A 16,664-nucleotide genomic window follows, 5' to 3' on the forward strand; every position below is an offset into this window, starting at 1 on the left:
TGCCTCAGCCTCCCGAGTAGCTGGGACTACAGGCGCCTGCCACCTCGCCCGGCTAGTTTTTTGTATTTTTTAGTAGAGACGGGGTTTCACCGGGTTAGCCAGGATGGTCTCGATCTCCTGACCTCGTGATCCGCCCGTCTCGGCCTCCCAAAGTGCTGGGATTACAGGCTTGAGCCACCGCGCCCGGCCTAGGTTTTGCTTTTAAAGTACAAAAGCAAACCCATGTATTATACATTTATCAGGGTTTAGAGAACAGGATAATAATACTATACAGTGAGGGCTTTCTTGAAACTGATGCAGAGTTAAACTAAGCTTACCTTAGCTTGACAGCTTAACTAAGCTGTCGCATTCCGTTCTCATGGAATATATATAATAATAGTAGAAATTACTATTAATCTTTTTTTGCAGAAGAGGAAACTGAGATTCAAGATGGCTGAATAACTTGGCTGAGGTCCCACGGCTGTCAGTGGCGGGGGCTCCGCCGTCAGGGCTGAATGTGAGGCACTGGTTCTTAACCACCAGCACACATAACCCATCTAGGGAACAAATCCCAGAGCAGTGACCCGGGATGTACAGAAATCAATCCTTGCCAAGACCAGGCATGCTTCATGCTCCCTGAAGGTTTCTACCAACCTGGACAATCTGAAATTGCTTTCTGACCTTCAGATAGAACGTTTAAAGTCATTTAAAAACTCTCCACCTAGGAGGCAGCTGATGATTTTAATATATGCTGTTTTTTTTAAACTACTGTTGCTGTTTTATATTTTTAATTGAATGTTTTAAATTGTGCTTGCACCCTGAAGCTATTTTATTGTGAAGCATGCAATTTTATAAATCAGATTTGATAAAACCCAATGATTAAAGCCTCTGATTGCAGAGGGGGATGGCTAAAGAGCAGAGATTTCAATTTAGAACTTAGGACCAGAATTTATGCAGAAAATTTCATGAGCACAGTAGCTTCCATTCCCGGTTTTGTTTGTATCCTGCTGGTTTGAACAGCTGGAATGTCGGTAAAACTGAGGCATCAGCAGAAACACACCTCATTAGCTTCCACATTTGGTATGGTTTGGGGAAGAGGAGAGGATGTGTTCGCTGTTCTATCTTACTGTCCACGTGTTCCGCCAGCAACTCATGGGCTTCAAGGTGGCTTAGAAAGGGGAGCAGGGGCCATAGGATGCATGGCAGCAAAATTCCTCAACTCTCCTTCCCTCTGGTCACATCTGTTTTTGAAGAAAACTTAACTCTGTGAAGCCCCTAGTGAATTCATTTTGAAACATACTTTCAAGAAAATTAAGATTCAAGACCCAAGATTAATGTTGGGCATAGAGCAGACACTGTACGGCGATTCTCCCAGAATAATCAACAAATCCACTTTTGGGAGCTCAGTCAGACCCTCAAAATGTTAAAAAATTGAAACAATGCACTAGGAAACAACAAAGGAAGATGTGTGAGTACACACACAGACAGCAATCTGAGGCTTCCCCACTTGGCACTGATTTGCTATATAGCTTTGCTGTTTGAGGCAAAGAGGCATAAGATGGGTGCTCTGATCTTTAAAGGCTTTTCCTTTGGGGGCTGGAAACTTTGGAAAGGCTTTGGGTCAACTCTGGCTTTCATGAGAGCTCATCTGTCGGTATGTGACCTCATGGTGTGTGACTTCCGGTTTCTTCATTAGCTACCTTATGGTACCAGGACATGTATGAGTAAGGTCCTACTCTAGGAATGCCCTTCTCCACTAAGCTCCAGATGTGCTTGGTCCTGTGATATTTGCCAATGTCCATGCTGATTTCTCTCAACAAGTGTCTCAGTCACTGGTCACCAGAATTAACTTTTGTCAGGCCTCAACAATAAGAAACCTTAACGTGTCAGTTCCAGACTGCTACCTGATATGTCCAAACTGGCCATTGTTGATTGGATTTCTACTTTCTTGCCCCTAGAGAAGACAGTCACTCCTACAGCTACATATGCTGGGGAAACATGGGCTAATTTAGAGGAAAAGAAGCCGCTCCCACAGGGGTGGGCAGCTGTAGCACAGAACATCTCTGCATTATTTATAACCTCCTCATCCCAGTGGTGCCTGGCAAAAACATAAACCAGCAGGCTCACAACCATGGTGCTTACATGGTACTTACAACTTAGAGCATGGGAAACATTGGCCATATAATTTTTTTTTTTTTTTCAATGAGATGGAGTCTCGCTGTGTCACCCAGGCTGGCGTGGTGGCATGATCTCAGCTCACTGCAACCTCTGCCTCCCGGGTTCCAGAGATTCTCCTGCCTCCTCCCAAGTAGCTGGGATTACAGGCACACACCACCACACCTAGCTAATTTTTGTATTTTTAGTAGAGACGGGATTTCACCATGTTGGCCAGGTTGGTCACGAACTCCTGATTTCAAGTGATCTGCTCACCTTGGCCTCCCAAAGTGCTGAGATTACAGGCATGAGCCACCACGCCTGGCAAATTCTTGATATAAATAAGCTACCTCAACTCCAGGAGGGAAAAGAACACATGACATGGTGATTTTAAAATATATCAACAGTTCTTTGACACTCTTACCTTCACTAGGTGATGCCAGCCCCTTGAGCGTGGACTGGACTTAATGACTCGCTTCTAATAAACAGAATACGGTAGAAGTAATGGCATGTGACTTCTGGGATATTATAAAAGGTGTCGCAGGGCCCTTCTTGCTCTCTGCTTGAATCACTTGCTCTGGAAGAAGCCACTCAAGCAGCTCTTAGGAGGAGCCCACGTGGTGAGAAACTGAGCCCGCCAGTCAAGAGCCAGCATCACTTGAAGGCAGGTTCTCCCACACCTGTCCTGTACATGATGGCAGCACTGGCTGACTTCTTACCTGCAACCTCATGAGAGACTCTGAGCTAGAACCTTGCAGTTAAGCTGCTCCCGGATTCCTAACTCTCAGATAATGTGTGAGATAATACATGTTTGTGCTTTTAAGCCACTAAGTTTCGGGATAGTTTGTTATGCAGCAGTGGATGACTAATACCACACAAATAATGGAAGTCCACAGATATTTGATCCATGATTTCAGTTGTTTTTTAACTAACTCTTCATCAGTTACCTCACAATAATTCCATGTCAGGATATGTTTGATGAAGGTCCTACCCTAGGAATTCCTTCCACAAGCAAGCCCTAGATACTGGGTCTACACAGATCACCGGAGGACTGGCTCATGTTGGCTGCCATATTGAATAGACTGGCAGCAGACTACCTTGCATCTTCCCTCACCGTCTATTGCAGTGTAACGTATTGAGTTATATCTCCTTTGTGTTAAGAAAGAGAGTGAAGAAACCTCCCAGAGCTAGGCTGCCAGATCCTGAAGAGAGATTAGGGGTTCTAGAGAGTTCTCAAGTGAAACATTGAAGCTTTGAGTTTATCATCATATATGGGCTGGAAGGGTCACTACAATTGATACTAATCAAAATTATAGTGACTCACAATAGTTTGGCAGGGAGCCACGTGACTGTGATGATACACACTGAAAAACCAGTCAGATACCCACCCCAACCCTCTTCCCATGTCATCACATAATGTGGAATGCAAGAAACAGTTTTGGAAAAGAAATGAATAATTTTACTTACTTCATGATGACAATGTAGATAAGATACATCAGCACAAGGACTAAAGACTCCCACCTGCATGTAAACCAAGAACAGTTAAAGACAGTCATAGACATCTGTGAAACTCACCTGCCCCCTTTTAAAAGACACATTTGATGCAAATGGCCAGGATAGTAAGGAGAAGGCAGACGTCGCCACTGATGGATACTTCCTGGTCTAGAGACATTCTCTATGCTGCATAAGGCTGTCAACCATCTTTCTCTTCTCTCCTCATCTAAAGGGAAAATGCCCCTTCCTCTCTGTTATTTGTCACCCAAAAGAGCTCTTCGAAAGCAACAAGCCTGTCATACATGTTGCTGAATATAGATCAATACGTATACATCTGGCCTCAACTTAATCATTCACTGAAACTATTCAGATGTATTTACAAGGGGAAACTAAAATGAGAGGAATTGACGGGGGTGCCTGAGGGATTGTTGGATATACAGGATCCAGGCCAAAAGGGTAGAAGGGGAGACAGAGGCAGGCAGGCAGACAGATGGAACCTGGGCAGGGAAGGTACCAGCCAAAGAGTAAGAAGGAATAAGTGGGAAGACATTCCACAGGAAGGAAGAAAAGAAAAACCCACTGGAATGCGCCTTGAGCCTCTAATTGTCTGAATACTTCTGTTTTCTTTATCTTAGTGGCTAACAACTAAAAACCAGGAACTTGTTTTCCTGGTTTCGCTTTAGCTACAGAATTAAATTGGCTCATTGAGGGAGTAATTTTGGCTTCAACGGTAGGTTACTGGAGAATGGTCGGATGAGGAAACTCCAGGTTATATCCATCCTTCCTTTTCTCTTTTCAAATTCCATGTCTAGAAGCTGATCCTAGAGAAATATTTGGTCAAATGTGAAAAGGATACATACACAAGGGTTTTTCTTGCAGCAGTGTTTATAAAAAAGTGAAAAGCTGGAAAGAGGCCAGATGGTTATAAAATGGGGCACTGGGTACATAAATGATAAGTATGTTCATCTATTCATCAAGAATGATTATGCAGCCTGGGCACGGTGACCTGCTCCTGTAATATCAGCACTTTGGGAGGCCAAGGGGAAAGGATCACTTAAGTCCCCAAGTTCCAGAACAGTCTGAGCAACATAACAAGATCCAGTCTCCAGAAAAATAATTAAAAAATTAGCCAGGTGTGGTGGTGTGCCCCAGTAGTCTCAGCTACTTGGGGAGGCCGAGGCGGGAGGATTGCTTGAGCTCAGGAGATGAAGGCTGCAGTGAGCTATGATCACACCACTGTACCGCAGCCTGGGTGACAGAGTAAAACCCTTTCTTCTTTGTCCCCTCCAAAACAAATTATGCAAAGATGTATGTATTTATTCTAGAAAGTGCTCAGGATGCACTATCGAGAGAGGAAATCAGGGTATCCAAGCCCTTTCAATTTCCGCCACATTTCTCAGCTTCTTGCGTAGCAAAACTTCTTAAAGGGCTGTGCGCACTGCATTTCAGTGCCTCTCATTCAGCTGGCAAATTTCTGTAGCCTAACTTCCACACCCACTGATCTCTTGAATCGCCTGTCAAGGGCACCAGTGACTTCCATTCACACCAATCCAAGAATGAGTGGGTGGTTGTCCATCATCCTGTTCCATTTCTTGGTAGCATCTGAAAGGAGATCGTCTGCCCCACTTCATAAAACCCTCTCCTCTGACTTCTGAGAGGCCACACCCCTGGCTTCCTTCCTGCCCCCAGCTTCTCCTTCTCCATCTCCTTTGCCTCCTCCACTCCTTCAGTTCATCCTCTCATTATTGGGCCATCTTTATTGCCTATGTTTTCTCCCTAGGTGACCTCATCCTGACCGATTGCTATAAAAACCAAATACGTGGCCGGGCGCGGTGGCTCAAGCCTGTAATCCCAGCACTTTGGGAGGCCGAGATGGGCGGATCACGAGGTCAGGAGTTCGAGACCATCCTGGCTAACACGGTGAAACCCCGTCTCTACTAAAAAACACAAAAAGCTAGCCAGGCGAGGTGGCTGGCGCCTGTAGTCCCAGCTACTCGGGAGGCTGAGGCAGGAGAATGGCGTAAACCCGGGGGCGGAGCTTGCAGTGAGCTGAGATCCCGCCACTGCACTCCAGCCTGGGCGACAGAGCGAGACTCCGTCTCAAAAAAAAAAAAAAAAACCAAATACGTGATAATGACCCCCAATTTACACGTCCATGCCACACCTCTCTCCAGCCCCAGATTCATATATCTGGCCTCTGCACCTAGAAGTCTAAATGTGTATCAGAACAGAATTCTTCACTTTTACTTCCTAGCCTCCTTAAAAAAGAAAAAAAAAACCTGGGCTTTGTCATTTCAGTCAACTGTACCACACCCTGCCCAGTCAAGCCCAGAATCTGGAAATCAGTAAGGAGCACTCCCTTTTCCTCACTCCCATATTCATCGGACTCCGTGACTCAAGTATTTCATCAGTCATCGATTCTTTCCTCTCTACTGCGGCCTTCCTAGGTCATTTTCACTTCAACCTCTGAACTGGTTTCCTTGATACTATGGGAGCATGTCACTGCACTTCTGAAAATCTTTGCTTACTTCCCAAAACGCTTAAGAAAAAAATGAAAGTTTCCTTTTACCTTACAAATCCTGGCCTTTTCTTGTGTTTCCAAGTTGTCCTGTGTCCCGTCTGTGCCCCACCTCACTGGCCTTTCATTTGCACACAGCCATCTCCTTCCCTCTGCCAAAGCCTTTGCACTGAATGTTCTTTGGACCAGAAATGCCTTTCTCTTCACTCCTTTGCTGGCCCCTTTTATCCTGCAGATACTAACTTTTAAATATCACCTCCTCCAAGCAATCCTCCCTGCCTGCCCCTGCCTGACTTTCTCTCACATGACCCTGTTTATGTTCTTTAAACCTCTAAGCAGTCTGTGATTACCTTGTTTATATATTTACTTCTCATTTATTATCTAACACACACCTGTTTCTAGCAGTCACTTGACACCACTCCTCACACCTGACACCTTCCCTGGTATCTGGTGTCTCATTTTCCAGAGATTTAAAATGCTGACAGCTGATTTCTCCCCACGCAGACACCCTCGGGTCTTGCCCACTCGCCTCTTCTCTTCAGCACAAAGCAACCCTCAGCTCATCTGTGCAGGTGACACTCCCTCCAAACATCAATTTTCGGTTGCAAAACGCCTCCAGTGGCCTGAACATGGTTCTTATCTCATCGAAACCAATGTACACGTAGCATACACTTCATGGTGAAAAGTAAGATTCATTCACAGCCCATTCATTTGGAAGGAACAGACTCCCAGGATCTGAAGGGGTGTCACATTATTGCTTAGATGCATTTTAATAGATTCAGTGAGAAGTCACCAGAAAATGAATCAACTTTAATGAAATATTGTAGTCAGATTGAATTAAGTTCAGCACTTTCTAAACAGGTCTATGTATGCTGTTTCTAATTCTTTTAGATCTTTTCAACTTTTTACTCATCAAAAGCCCTTCTGTTGGCAATATTCAAACAGGTTCTCTTTGGCCATTTTGCAGAGATGCCTGTAGGATGAGATTCCTTGCTTTTGTTGACATTTCAAGTTTGCTCTGTTGGCATTCAGACACAGGACTCACCAGGCTTTCTCCCCAGTGAACCCAGTGGGCTCTAGGAGGCCTCTGTGCGCCCCACCTACTGTTCCTTGTGCATTTTTGACCTGAGTTTGGATCATCAAGCCTTGGCCTAATGCTCTTCAGAACCCCTTCCCCCCACCTCCTCTCCCCAGTGTGGTGAGCCTCTCCATGTGGCCCCATAGTTACACGTCAAGGGTCTGCATCCCTCCAGCCTGAGAGAGCTCCAGGTCAGGCCAGCTCTGGTTTTGTATGACATGTTTCCCTGTTGTAGAGGAGGTGCTTAGGAAGCATCCAGACCTCGGAAGTCACTTAGCTTTCCTTGGCCCCCTTTCTCGCCCTTTCACCTAGGACGCTGTGCACCTTCTCCCCTTTCCTCCTGAGCACACCTCACCCGCTGTCCTCTGAGGATCCTTTTATGTGGCTGATCTGGGTTTGTTTCTTCCCTCCCCAAGCTTCCATTTTGAATCATTTTCAACGGATCCCTGATTCTCACCAAAGACGGTTCCTTCTCAGATGTGAGGACTGCTCCTCTCCTCACCTGGGTACACCATTTGCTCAGGTTTCCTGAGCACAGCCCTGAACAGCAAAAGCTGTACTCTAGCCCCACGGGGAAGAGTTTCCAGGTTGCAATCCCACGGTCTCTTTTCTCTCCCAAAGTCACAGCTTTGGACTCAAAAGAAGAAACCAAACCATCGCCCTGCATTCTTTAGTTTTCCTGTTGGGTCTTCAGACTCCCTGGAGGCACATTTCAAATTCCTTCCAGCAATATTATGGGCCTTGCTCTGTGAGTCGAGCATACATCCTAATAGGTGGGCCTCTGACACTATTTTTTTCTTTTTTTTGAAATGGAGTCTTGCTCTGTCACCCAGGCTGGAGTGCAATGGCACAATCTTGGCTCACAGCAACCTCCGCCTCCAGGGTTCAAGCTATTCTCCAGGCTCAGCCTCCCAAGCAGCTGGGACTACAGGCATGCATCACCACACCTGCCTAGTTTTTGTATTTTTAGTAGAGATGGGTTTTCACCATATTGACCAGACTGGTCTCAAACTCCTAACCTCAAGTGATCCGCCTGCCTCAGCCTCCCAAAGAGCTGGGATTACAGGCTTGAGCCACCATGCCTGGCCGATGCTTCCTATTTCAATGTCTTTTAGCGCATAGGCACCTAACCGAAAAGTACTCACCACTATTTCCCTGCCTTTTCCCTGCTAAGGGAACCCCAACCACTAGGTCGAGGCAGGATATGGAGCCCTTCTGACCTCAAGGAGGGTGCGCCTTGCCCCTAGGCCCTGAGGATGAATCATGATTGGTCTAAAGTGGTCATTCTAATCTCCCTGGCTGCTCAGTGGTCAAGGCAGACCCTGCAGTGACCAAAGAGATGCAACGTGGAAGTGTGCCAAAAAGAACAACAGTGCCCCCTTCTTCCTCCCTCCTGCCTTCAGGATGAACTTGGTGGCTGGGACTGCAGCAGCCATCTTGGGACCATTAAGCAAAGATCAGGGGAAATGCAGAGCCACGGCACCACGTACATCCGGGGCACCGATATGTAAGAAAAATACACCACTATGTTTTCAATACGCTGTAGCTGGTTCTCCTAGTACCTGCTACTAAAATCATTCCTGACTAACTGTCAACTGCCATTTTTTGACTGAATGTGACTTCCTGCAGAAGGCTGCTTCAGGAATGGTGAAATAATCTGAACTGTATGACAGGGGTCCTTTGTCCTGGTGTATTTGTATTTGACAAAGCTCACTTCCTCCTAAAGAGTACTGTAGTTTCAAAATAAACACAACTGAAATTTGTTTCCTTTTGCGGATTTTGGGGGTTGAACTGGTTACGTGCCTTGAAATCTCTAGGCCATGCTGGAATGTTTTATAACAAGGAATGGAACTCTCTGTTAAAGGTATTTTCAAAATGTTACTGTGCTTTAACTGCACAGACCAAAGACTCTGATTTTAAAGAGAGAAATCAGCACCTAGACGCACCATTTCAGCAAAATGAATGGTCATGATTGGCTTGGTAAGAAGATAGAAGAAGTGAACAGTAAAAAATTCTTAAACTTCCATATATTTTTCATCTACTAAATGAGAAGTTGAAATCCCTGGGAGTCCGAAGGTAGATAAGGGCCAGTGGCACAGACTTTAATTTCTCAGCCTCACTCATGTGCAAAATGCTCTTCATCAGCCCATGCGTGTAATAACAAGTTACACGACAGGCCAGTGCTCTGGGAAGAATGGCGCTCTGGTGCCACCAAGGCCTCCCAGGCCAGTTCTTCCCTGGAATCCACAACTGTGCATGACTTATGATTCCAACACCCCCCAGATAGATCAAGACACTCCTGGGGATTCGCAACTCATGTATCCATGGCCCTCCCAGCCTCTCACTCCTAACTGGATGTGAGGGAGCCTCAATGCTCAGGGCAAGGCTCTGATGACTTGTGCCTTCCAGAATCTAGACCCATCTGCTGCAGGCTTGGGCACCTACCCTAGGATGGGGTTACCTAACATCATTGGAAAAGTCTTAGGAATGAAGATAAAATAGACACTCCTTTCCTTGCTCCAAACCATCTGAACTATCCCGAGATGTTTTGAGGATATGGAGTGAAATGGGCTGATGGTGAAGCCTGCTTTCTTCACTTGCCACAGCTTTCATACAGCAATGCCACGGAAGTAGTAGAAAAGACAGCTCCCTCCAAGGCTGACAGCAAATCATCCTGGGTAGCCTTTCCTAACATGTTTCTGCACAACAGCAGCACGCACATTTCTGAGATCAACTGTGATCACAACTTGTTTGTCTTTTGGGGAATGTCATTAGCAAAGACTAGCAACACTGAGCAATGCTGAAGCACCTACTGTTTGCTAAGGCAGAGCAGTGGTTGTGCTAACTATGCCATAGGCTTCTGGAAGTTTTCTTGTGCGGTGCTTTATCCCCAAGGACATGGGGGAAAAATACTCCACACTGCATTTGGCAGCCACCTCCAGGATGATATAACAAGGAGGCTCTCTGATCTGGGGTGCTCCTGGGGAGGTCAATTCCTTTCAGCCTATTGGTCACCATCATTCAAAGAAGATCTCCTTCTTATTTTCTCCTAGCTGTCTCTCCTCCTCTTCCTTCTTGCACAGAGGAGAGAGAGTTAGCAAAAGTATCTTAATACCCTGACATAGCATGTAACATGTATTATCAATGTGATAGGTTCTCTACCTCCCCCTAATCCTGAAAATCAGAGACGCCCTCAGACACACAGAGGCCCACTCCAACAAAAGAGTTAGCAGTCATTTTGCAGAAAGTGAAGCCTGGTGGACTCTACTTTTTCTGGCTCATTCCTAGCTTTCAATAATAGGGAAATTTTCTACCTACGTGTATTCCTAAGATGTTATTTCACATTGGTTACCTCTGTAGATCAAATAGTAGAAAATATGCAACGAAAATGCACAATACACTCAACTTCCACTTCCATTTCAAACATGTTCGACTTGCTCAGAACCCATCTCAAAAACGGGGATTTGAACAGTTGGCCCAAATGAAAATGTCTTCCCATATATTTAATTTGGGCAACAGTTTCTACACCAATTTTCAGAGCTCTAAGATCTTTTGAAAGTCAGGAGGAACTTTAATGGGTTAATGGTCATTGAAGTGCCCGGGTCCTAATTCTTAAAATAAACATGGGATTGGAAACATGGAGCTTGGTTTGGACACAATTTTAAAAGATCAGTCAAATCTTTTTTTTAATTTGAGACGGAGTCTTGCTCTGTTGCCCAGGCTGGAGTGCAGTGGCGTGATCTCGGCTCACTGCAAGCTCCACCTCCCTGGTTCACGCCATTCTCCTGCCTCAGCCTCTGGAGTAGCTGGGACCACAGGCGCCCACCACCACGCCCGGCTAATTTTTCTTGTATTTTTAGTAGAGATGGGGTTTCGCCATGTAAGCCAGGAAGGTCTGGATCTCCTGACCTCGTGATCCGCCTGCCTCGGCCTCTTGAGTAGTGTTGGGATTATAGGCGTGAGCCCCCGCACCGGGCCTTTCTTTTCTTTCTTTCTTTCTTTTTTTTTTTTTTTTTGAGATGGAGTCTCGCTCTGTCCCCCAGGCTGGAGTGCAGTGGCACGACCTCGGCTCACTGCAAGCTCCGCCTCCCAGGTTCACGCCATTCTCCTGCCTCAGCCTGTTGAGTAGCTGGGGCTACAGGCACCCACCAGCGCATCTGGCTAATTTTTTGTATTTTTGGTTTCACCGTGTTAGCCAGGATGATCTCGATCTCCTGATCTCATGATCCACCCGCCTGGGCCTCTCAAAGTGCTGGGATTACAGGCGTGAGCCACTGCACCGGGTCAAAAGATCAGTCAGATCTTCACTCCACTCTAGCACATGGCTGACTGTAGAAAGACACAGCTAAGCCATGATGTCCAGACATAGGATGATAAAGACATTTAGATATTAGGATCTCAAATGGAACCCCGTCACTCTAGCCCAAGAGAAAAGGTCTTTACTCTGTGAAAATGAATTTAATTTCTCTCCTGGGGTGTGCAGAGGGTTCTCAGGAAATTCTCCTCATTATAAGCTGTCATGACATTTCCCTTTCTTTCTTGAATCCTAACTCTGGTCTTCAATATATTTGGCTCTACAACATAACATTTGGAAATGAGAGGGGGGAAAAAGAGGTACTTACCAGGAAACTTTTTCATCATAAATGAACTGTGAAAAAATAAAAAGAATAGAAGATTAGACACACACACACACACACACACACACACACACACACACACACACCCCATACTCTTTAAGGCTGCACACAGTGTCCACCTTGTTCCTGGCATGGTATAATCAGGACTGGGTTGTCCTGAGACCTGGAGTCCCTGTGAGTAAACTCCCCTCTGTACTGGTTTTGCCTTTGGCGAGTGTTAGTGGAAGGAGGTGTTGGCAGATCAGGGTGGGCATGTGGGGAAAGGAGCAGCCTCAGGTAATTCCCTTCTTCCTGCAATTTCTGTACAACATCAGAGTGACAGGGAAGTGTGACTAACCTGCTTTGTAAAGCAAGGCTCATTGTAGAATCTTAGATCTGCAAGGGGATGTAGGAGCTCAGCAGGTACTTCCAAATATTAGTCTCTGTAAGATTTCTGCATGTCTGTGCATCTTCAGTTTTTATGTAAGTGCTTGGACTTCTATGGGCTCAATTTTTTCTTTTAATAGTTTTTTTTTGGTTTCCTTAAAATAATTTATTTTCAAAGAAGTAAGGGATCAACACCCCTTGCCATCACCCTGAAAAACAAGTGCAATAACAACAAATGGTGTTTGCAAATCCCAGTTGGACACTGTTGGCTGTCCAAGCCCTGGGCATGGTCTGCCCTGTCAGTAAGGAAGATTATTAGGGGTCAGAAGCCGTCAAAGGCACACTAGCATCCCACTGAGGTTTACTCATCTGTTGGGACTTGAAAGAGAATACAGAGAGAATACACAGCAGGATTTAATCTACTTAAGTCCCGGTCTACATACCATCTAAAATCATTTCCCACCTTGTGGGGTGGAGGTGGGGGAATCTAGTGTAATCCTTTGATTATACAGGGAAACCGAGTCACAGAGAACATAAGTAATTTTCCTGGGGTTGCTCTATCTGCTGCAGAATTGGCTCGAAAACTCAGCCCCAGCTCCGAATTTGGTGTCTTTTTCAGTACACACATGGCTAATGACATGTTGCCGAAACCGAATGAGTACACCTGTATCTCATAGAAGCAGGAGGCTGAGGACATGGTTCGTAGCTCTTTCTTCCCACACTCCCGAAGGACGACTGCTTTGAGTATGGTCGTCTCAGAGTGGCCTTTCCTTTAGAGGCAGCAGCCCTCTGCAGACTGAAGCAGACACTTGCAGGACACTCTGGGTGTCAACTGCCATCACAGCTTGGAGATGGGAAACTCAGTTAACAAAGTGGGCATGGCATCAGCCCTCAGCCAGGGCAGTAACCACCACATGGGTGGAGACATAGAGGACACCTTAGGGCACATGTCACAAAGCGCATAAAAGGAACTCTTTCCAATTATCTTGAAGGTCAAAATGAGGATGAGGAGGAAGGAGCTGTGCTCATTTGTAACTCATTCTTCCTAACAAGTCATTGGAAATGTGGGCTTCATCATTTTTGTTACTTTCATCTTTGTTATCAGATCCAACAAGTTGACATTGGGATGACAACGTCAAGCTAGAATGGGCAGAGAATTAAAGAAATAGAGGCAACAATCTCATAATCCATGTTGAATGGCATGGAAGCCATCTCCTAGAAGGCACTGACAGCTCTTTTGTATAACCCCCTTTCTTTTTATGAAAAAAGATTGTTGTCAAAAAATCATGGAGCAGATCAAATTATTTAAGATAGAAAACATTTTCTATTAATTGAAGTTAATTCAATATCAGTCCTTGCAGCAGGCTGGAACAATCAATTTGTAGCCACTTAAGAGAACAGAAGATATTGAGAAAGAGTTTATTAGACCAGGCCAATTTAATTTTCTTCTATCAGGGAAGGCAGGCAATACGGTAGAATATGAAAGCAGCTTTCAGAAAGCCCTGATTCTGTGTGATCCTCCCCATAGCTGGGGCACAGATTCTGCAAAGGAAAAGCTTGGAGATCACTCACCCTGGAAGAAAGTGATCTTCCTGTCTGCTAGCAGTCAGCCCTGAGATTCACAGGACTTTAGCTACTCATCATTTCAATGATCATAGCAAAGAAAAAACGAGATTGGGCTTAATTGTACGAGGGGCCCCAAACAGGCACACAACAATCAGAGAAACAGAGAAACAGTGGGCAAATCCGGGTGAGACTGGACAAAATATGCTGTTAGGGCCAGAGCTTCATGACCCTGGAGTCAAGAGAATGGTTGTGTTTGAGGAGCTGTGGTTGGGGATATGGTTCAGGGAGGCAGACAGGGAAAGAGAAATGCAGGTGATCTCACTACAAGTACTAACTAATGGTGGAGATCTGGAAACATGCAAATAACTGATACAGTTTCCCCTTTGATCTCTGCCTGGTGTGAAGATGCCCCATCACTCAGAATGCATTAAGGGTAGAGGAGGAGAAGGAGGAGGAGGAGGAGGAGGAGGAGGCAGAGGAGGAGGAGGAGGGGGAGGCTTCCACAAAGCCAGGTCTTCTTTACCCTGTGCCTGACGGCAAACATCATTCTGGTTTATCCTTCTCCTTTAAGAGGATTGTGCGGAGGAATGAGAGGACTCAGAAAAGAACAATGAAATGAACAAAAGGGACTAGAAAATCTAAATTGGCTTGTCACAGTGGCTCATGCCTGTAATCCTAGCACCTTCGGAGATCAAGGTGGGAGAATCACTTGAACCAGGAGTTTGAGGCTGCAGTGGGCTATGATCTGACCACTGCATTCCAGCCTTGGGGAGACAGCAAGACCCTGTCTCTAAAAACACTCTAAACAGAAGCAGGGCTTCCTCATCATGAGAAAGGAATTGGAGATGAGCTATGAACTGCCTGTGAGCATTCCGTGCTGTTATTTGGAGAACAAACAGCTGGTCATCGCCTCTTTGGAAGACTGGAAATGAGGACTGGTACTGTTTGCAGAATGTTCCATCGGGAGGGTACCTTGCTGGACCATCTTGATGGAGCATTTGAATCGCTCTCTCAGAAAACTCTTCAAACAAGGATGAGGTTCCTTTCACTCGAGTTTGCTGAAGGTTAGGAAATGAATTTGTTATTCCTTAAAGATTTAATGTTATTCAATACACTTAATACACGTGTTGTACATCCCTCTGTAGTTTATGCTCTACTGGCTGAAAGTAAAAGAAATCAAAGCAACATCCCCCATCCCTTAGATCAGTATTACCAGTGTAGAAGAAAACTTGAAATCCTTTTTTTCTAGACTAGAAGTTGCACCCACAGTTCCCCCCTCAATGACCACTAGGTGGTGCTCACGTTCCAGTTCTCCCTCCATTTTCCAGCCTGCCAAGGTAGTGAAGTTGAAATGAAGTCAGTTCAAGTCCATTTTCGCAGCTCTATTAAATCTCCTGGAAGGAAGGGAAGCACCTCAAGGCAGGCAGCCTACTGAAGGCGGCTTCAGCTGCTGCTGTCATGGGGCAAGGTGGTGTTCCAGGGGCAGGTCCTGCCTGGTGCTCTGTCCTGCGGTCAACACTCAGTCCTCATGATGAGTTGCACTTGAGGGACCTCCTGTTGTGGGTTTTGGAACTGACTCAGCTTCTTCCCCATCAGATTTGTGAAAGCAAGCCATGGGTAAGCAGTTCTTCTCTCTGTGCCCTGTTGGTTCTGTTTGGGGGCCAGGCACTGTGATAGCCCAGAGACCACCAAGGGTGATACTGATAGCTGGGTCTCAGATCTGCTGAGCACCAGCTGGTCAGGGGGCCTCTGCCCTCTGACCCACATGTGGTTCATCCAAAGTCACCCTTGGCTTCACCCTAAGGTTTCCACGTGTTCTGCCGCTGAGCGAAATGTTAAACAGGAATGAATTTGAAAAAGCACTCATTTCCTCCAGGCTTCAGAGAAACGGCTGGGTACCATGGAAACCGGCATTTCATTCCTGGTGTCTGCTCCAGAATTCTTCCAAGCAAAACGGGCTTACATCAGGCTGGCGAATCCCTGGATATCAGAATAACCCAGATAGCTACCAAGGGAATGGAGTGCTCAACATGGAGAAGCAGGGGAGTAAGAGCCAGGAGCCCCTAGTATATGCGGGAGACAAGAGCTGGCTGAGCTGGGAGGCAGGTGGCTGTCTTAACATCGCCATGTCAGCCCCTGGGTTTGCTTACTGTAAATTGTAACCATGAAGCAGGAGAGGCCGCACTGCTGAAGCCAAGACTTCATAGCATGTATTGTAATCACTGGCACCATGAGAATTTTAAGCAGTGAAAATAATAGGAGAAAATCAACATCATCATTTTCTTTCAAGAGACTGAAACCTGACACTCTTTCCTTCCTTGCTGTAAAGAAAACAGTCCCCCGTAGATTTTTCCCACTCAACATCACGGGAATTCCCTTGAGTGGGTGTAGTTCTCACTTCTTCAGCTCTCGGGTGGGGGTGCAGACAGCTTAGCTAAGGCCACGGTGATTTCATCTGAGGAGAGGGATCCGACGGAATACGTTGGGAAGCTGGCTGTTAGGCACCAGTATCGCTTATATTTCAAAGTTAAGTGGGAATTCCTACTTCAGGATGTCTTGTAGGCTGGCTTGATTGATGAAGGCTGTGGTTGCAGGAGGGCAGGGAATAAATGACCTAAGGGCAGGGCTTTAGCAGAGCTAATCATGTTGTATAAATACATAAAGGCAGGCTACAGGGAAGAAAAAAAGATAAGTACTGAGGATATAGGAGATGGGGGTAGTTAAACCAAAAAGACTATGTTTGCTAGGCAGGGAAAACCAAAATTAAACATGTAGCTAAAGTTTACAAGTTGTTCTTGTTAGAGATGAGAGGCTCCCCTCTGGGGTCTCCAGGCCAGCGGATGCACTTCTCTGTTCAAGTAGCAAATGAGAG

At 45.8% G+C, this 16,664-nt stretch overlaps 1 protein-coding gene across 4 annotated transcripts in view; it reads right to left on the reverse strand.

Moving 5' to 3' along the window:
* SLC24A3 (solute carrier family 24 member 3) overlaps positions 1-16,664 on the reverse strand; it is a 498,810-nt gene that overhangs the window by 44,948 nt on the left and 437,198 nt on the right. For all 4 annotated transcript variants that reach the window (XM_023217772.3, XM_023217771.2, XM_023217770.2 and 1 more), the window contains exons 8-9: positions 11,846-11,871; positions 3,601-3,654 (exon numbers count right to left, since the gene is read on the reverse strand). In XM_023217772.3, the coding sequence (XP_023073540.2) occupies positions 3,601-3,654; positions 11,846-11,871 (80 nt within the window). The remainder of the gene's footprint in view (positions 1-3,600; positions 3,655-11,845; positions 11,872-16,664) is intronic.

The sequence above is a fragment of the Piliocolobus tephrosceles genome, chromosome 20, assembly GCF_002776525.5.
Source record: "Piliocolobus tephrosceles isolate RC106 chromosome 20, ASM277652v3, whole genome shotgun sequence".
NCBI lineage: Eukaryota > Metazoa > Chordata > Mammalia > Primates > Cercopithecidae > Piliocolobus > Piliocolobus tephrosceles.